Here is a 4,915-nt window from a genome sequence, read left to right on the forward strand (position 1 = left end):
ATTGTGTAAGGGAGGGGGGGGGGGGGGGGGTGCGGGAAACACACTCACTCTTCCAACATTTGTTTTACTAAACTTTGTTGACCGAACCTGAAAAAACTTGAAAATTCAGAAAATTGCTTAGCCTGATTTCCATGAACATTGTCTAAGGAAAGGCAGCTCATTTACACACCAATCCTGGTTTTCTTTCTGCTTTGTTGCTGTAAACCCCTGAATAATACCACAGGCTGCATGTTCTTTGTTGAAGTCCAAACTATTGCCTTTCTGCAGGATTGTCAGATCTAACAAGAGTTAAAGTACTATTTCAGTAGCACACAGCTTTGTATTTTCAAAAGTTGTAGTGCAAATGGAAGTGCATGTTCTTTATTAATTGTGGTAGCACTTGGGTTAGAGCTGGTGGGAAAGGTTTGCACTGCTGCTTGTCTCACAAGAGGTTCAGATGACTTCTCCGGACAAATTGGTACCCATGGAATGTTTTTCATTCGAAACCGAATACAGGACAACATTACTAATTGTGTTGGTAGAGTGGCATAATGCTCACTGCAAAGTAATGATTCCCTTACATGTGAGGGAGCAGATTAATTAGATGTAGGCATATCATGAGCGTTTGTAAAACCAGATGCAAAAAGCAAACAAGTTTGTTCTTACATTAAAAATTAAGACAATGCAATAGACCTTAATGCATTTGTGTCACGTTTCCTGGGGTGTCATGCTTGATTGTGGAGGTTTGAACAGCAGGTTCTGTTCTCATGACTTTCTGCCAAAGAGTAACATGTCAACTGGCAGTGAGGGTGTTTTGGCCCTCAGTACCCTGATGTATTGTAAACGTGTTATTTTCATATAAATAGATTTCTCACCCTACAAATTAGACTCTCCTCCTGATTTTGAACAGCAAATTTCAAATGAGAATTATTTTGTTTGTTAGGGAATAAAAGATCCAGGAGTGTTGTACGTAGCATGGAACAGCAAAACCCAAGTAAGTTTTGAAGTTTTCTTTAGAGAAACCGTGACCATCCTGGTCCCTGGAAAACATTAAATCCATTCCAAATATGAGAATTGTAGATTATCCTTCTGTTAATAATTAAAATAAAAGAATAGGATATCAAAGTTGAATGTTTTCCTCACCAAGAAGCAAACTATCAGTAGAGAAAGCAAACAAGTTAGTCTTTTTTTTTTTCCAAAAGAATTCTCAGTGATAAATAAAAGCTTATTTCCAGTATTAACTTGGGGCTTGATTGCCATGACAGCAGTGGTTATTTGCATGATTTTGGAACACGAAATGGGCAGAAAAAGTGTTAAAATGTGGAAGAGACAGAACTCCAGGTGGCACACTTGGGATGAGAAGAGGTGGACATGAAAGGATAGTCTGTACTAGGAGGTTACCTGTAAGTTAACAGCTCCTGGTGTTCAGCTGTTGTCCCAGGCGGCTCTGTCTCCTGTATCTTCCACTGGTTGCTCTAAGATTAGTCTTGTTCTCTGGCACTGGCTGGGTAACCAGTGGTTTGCTACAGCCAGCTCCCTCAAGTAATCAGTTAGATGCTAATATGTTGCCAGTGGTTTGGTCTGGATAATCAATCTTAACTGCTAAGGGACAGTGTTTTGGAGTAAAACCAGAAGACTGTTGGGTTCTCCCTTCCTTCTCCACTTTTCTTTTTCATGTTGGTCCCTTAATTCTCTCTTAAGCAGCAGAACGAGGCAGGTCCTTCATCACCATGGTGTTACATTTGAACTCCACTTTGCAGGTATTAAAACTTAATACTTCGGGTTGCCTAATCCCACCTCATCCAAACAGGACTGATTGCTGATTAGAAGCATCACTTGCAAGGTGATGCTTTTAGTTCTCTTTATGTTGATGTACCTGTGGGCAGTGACTGTTTCATCTTATCCAAACCCAGTTATTTCACTGCTGCCTTCTCCTCCTTGTTTGTTGGTTGATAGCCACGTATTGTGAATTAATGTATTATGCATGTTAAAAATTGTGTGGAAGGAGGATGATCTTTATAGTGTTTGTACAATGCATTAAAATACAGTATCTGGATCCTTGCTTGTACTATGAAGTGCTCCTACCTTTCAAAATGGTAGGCATTTAGATGATAGAAACCCCTAGTTGGTTTTAGGCTCACGGCTACCCTTGACAAAAGGTGTAAAGATTGTAGGTGGAGTACTCCAGTACACAGAACTTGTTTATAGGTGGCTCTTAAATACTGTAGCACCAGATGTGCTGGAATATTGTTAAAGAAATGGATTGGAAAGCTAGTGAAACAAAAAAGTTGTGAATAATTATTGCGAATAAGATTGTAATAAGATTCATTACAAGTGTGATCTCCCATCAAGCCTTCCCTTGCTGGTCCTGATTTTACTTTGAAAATTAGAATAATCCATTTCCTGGCACCAAGTTCTACATTACATTGGTCTGATAAACCTTGCATTGAAAGTTTCAGGTTTTGTTAGCTGATTTTAACATTCATCTGTACAGTGCCTGAGCCACCTAGGTCTCATCTAAAATAAAAGATGCTTAAAAGCACTCTTATTTTAGATGAGCACTCACACTGAAGGCCTTTAGAAGGGTGTGGCTGGTTTTCTTACATTGATAACGTTTCTTGGGAGATTATTCCTTTGATTTGCCGAGAGGTGTTGCACAGCGAGGACCGCGTTTCTCCGCGCCGGTTGAGGATGCCGGAATCCCCGTCCTTAGTCTGCGGGCTCCCTCTGCTGGTCGAAGCGGTGCTCGGCACCAGCAGCGTGATCAATGCAAAAGCTCAGTATGTGCAAACTGATTTAGTGGCATCGTGTGCTCGGTGTCTCTTAATTTCTCTTTCTGTTTTTAATGAGAGAATTGTGCTCTACCTAATGGCAGTAATGAAATGAGTACGGGTGTTGCGATGAATCAGGGTTGCAGGGCCGTATTTACCTTACTCGGATGTGGCATAAGACATACTAGATATTAGACAAGGACTGAAAGCAATGGCCTGCAAACAGTATTTACAAGTGAAGTCAGTGAACTTGCACATCAAAATAACTAGATGTGCTTAACAAATTTGAGGCCCTGGAGTCATAAAGCACACCTTTATGACTGTAGAACTATATCTGTTTAAGAGGTCACTTACTTTTAAAGTCCATTTCTAAATTTTATGAAATTAATTTCGTACTAGTGGAATCAGCTTCTCAAAGGGAAGGGTTTTATGTTTTAGCTTCCCAGTTTTGCTTCTAAGAATTTTTTCTAAGCTTGAATTTATCTACATGAACAAATGTTTATGTACCTTACGTGCAACAAATATTCTCGAGTGGTCTTTCCTTAATGCATATGTATATTGCAGCAGATAAAATAATAATGATAAAAAAATCTCTTCAGCTCTGATTGGGAGCAGATGTCTTGTAGCTTGCCCCGAAGTGTCACAACTTTCAACATACTTGGACCAAAGATTTTCACGCTAACTTTGTGCTTGTTTTGTGCTGAGGTATGTCAATCAGAATATCACAGTGACTTGAGATATGCAGGTCCAAAAGATTTATTCAGAGATCTGCAGTGCAGGTAGGGGCAGGGCTGGCAGGGGGTTTCTTTTAAGTTTTATGACAGTGCAAAACAAGCACAGAACTGGTGTGAAATCCTTTTATTTTAGAATATCAGCCTTTTGTTCCAGGGCATGGGCTTATAACAGATATTGAAAACAGTCCCTAGCATTTTCATTTGTGTTATAAATTGTGTGTAACTTTATAACAAGAAAGATCCCACTAGTGAAATATCAAATCCCCTAACTCATTCTGAAAATGCATTTCTAGAGTTGCTAATTTAGGTGTTCCTCTCAGCTTCACTTGCAAGCTTTGACAGTTTTGTCTTACGGAGCAAAACCAGGTTTAGAACTAATTATGACAGTTCTCTCAATTTAGTTATTATTTGTGCCAAAGACACGGGGGGGGTGAACTTTTCATGAAAGCAGAGGGTATAAAATACATATGAGAAGTGTTAAATACTTTGCTGCTGAAAGTTGGTCTGACTTACACTACAAAAAGAAGAACAGTTGAAGTGAATAGAAGCAAAGCATAATGCATGGGTCAGTAAAGTCTGTATTACCTAAAAATTCACTATTTTTATGGGTACTATATCCTCTAAAAATGACAACTGTTTGCAATGCATTCTTGTGAGTGCCATGCTCTTGGTCATCTGCTTCACCATCATGCAAATCTTCTAGCATCTCTTCGGTATCTGTGTATCTTATTTAAGTGTGTAAGGATTGAAATTATTTCTGAGCTAAAATATCTAGCCTCTGTAACACCAGTGCTCTGAGATAGACAAGGGCAGTGACGCTTGTCAATGGAGAGTAGCTTTAACATGTATTGGTTAAATAGGCAACCTGACAAGAACACAGCACTGTTACATGCTTTACTGACACCACTGGTACCTTGAAACCATGGTAATCATTTGGCTTTTTGTATCCTCTTCCTTCCCCTTTCTTCCAATAACTAAGCCTATTTAAATTTTAGATTGTGACATACATTTTGATTACAATGAGGAGTGGTTTTATGCAATGCTATGACTTGTTAAGTCTTCTCCGTTAAAGCAATGTGTGGTTTTTTTCTTTTTTTTTTTTTTTTTTCTGTCCAGGTACTTGGAACACCAAATGAAGATACGTGGCCTGGAGTCCACTCTTTACCCCATTTCAAACCAGGTAGGTTGAAATACCAAGTTCATCTAAGTTCTGTTCCTGGAAATACGGGGCACAGACAATTATGTCACCACACACAACTTCAAAATGACCTGGTACACAGTGCACAAACCATAATTCACTTTTTCTAGCTGCATACTTTTAATTATGCTCAGAGTGGGTGTTCTTCTTATGTTTAGTATCTTTGCATTTTCTCCTGTTCACTGCAGTATGAGCCCTGACCTGCTTGCATTCTTCAGTCACTGAGTATTGTA

The 4,915-nt window shown here is 39.2% G+C and overlaps 1 protein-coding gene across 1 annotated transcript in view; it reads left to right on the forward strand.

Annotated features, from left to right (window-relative positions):
- LOC104498086 (cyclin-dependent kinase 14) overlaps nucleotides 1–4,664 on the forward strand; it is a gene marked incomplete at both ends in the record, with an annotated part of 56,407 nt that extends 51,743 nt beyond the window's left edge. The window contains one exon of the mRNA XM_010141423.1: nucleotides 4,601–4,664. Within this exon, the coding sequence (XP_010139725.1) occupies nucleotides 4,601–4,664 (64 nt within the window). The remainder of the gene's footprint in view (nucleotides 1–4,600) is intronic.
- Nucleotides 4,665–4,915: the final 251 nt, after the last annotated feature.

This window comes from Buceros rhinoceros, unplaced genomic scaffold (assembly GCF_000710305.1).
Source record: "Buceros rhinoceros silvestris isolate BGI_N320 unplaced genomic scaffold, ASM71030v1 scaffold2608, whole genome shotgun sequence".
In the NCBI taxonomy this organism is placed as follows: Eukaryota; Metazoa; Chordata; class Aves; order Bucerotiformes; family Bucerotidae; genus Buceros; species Buceros rhinoceros.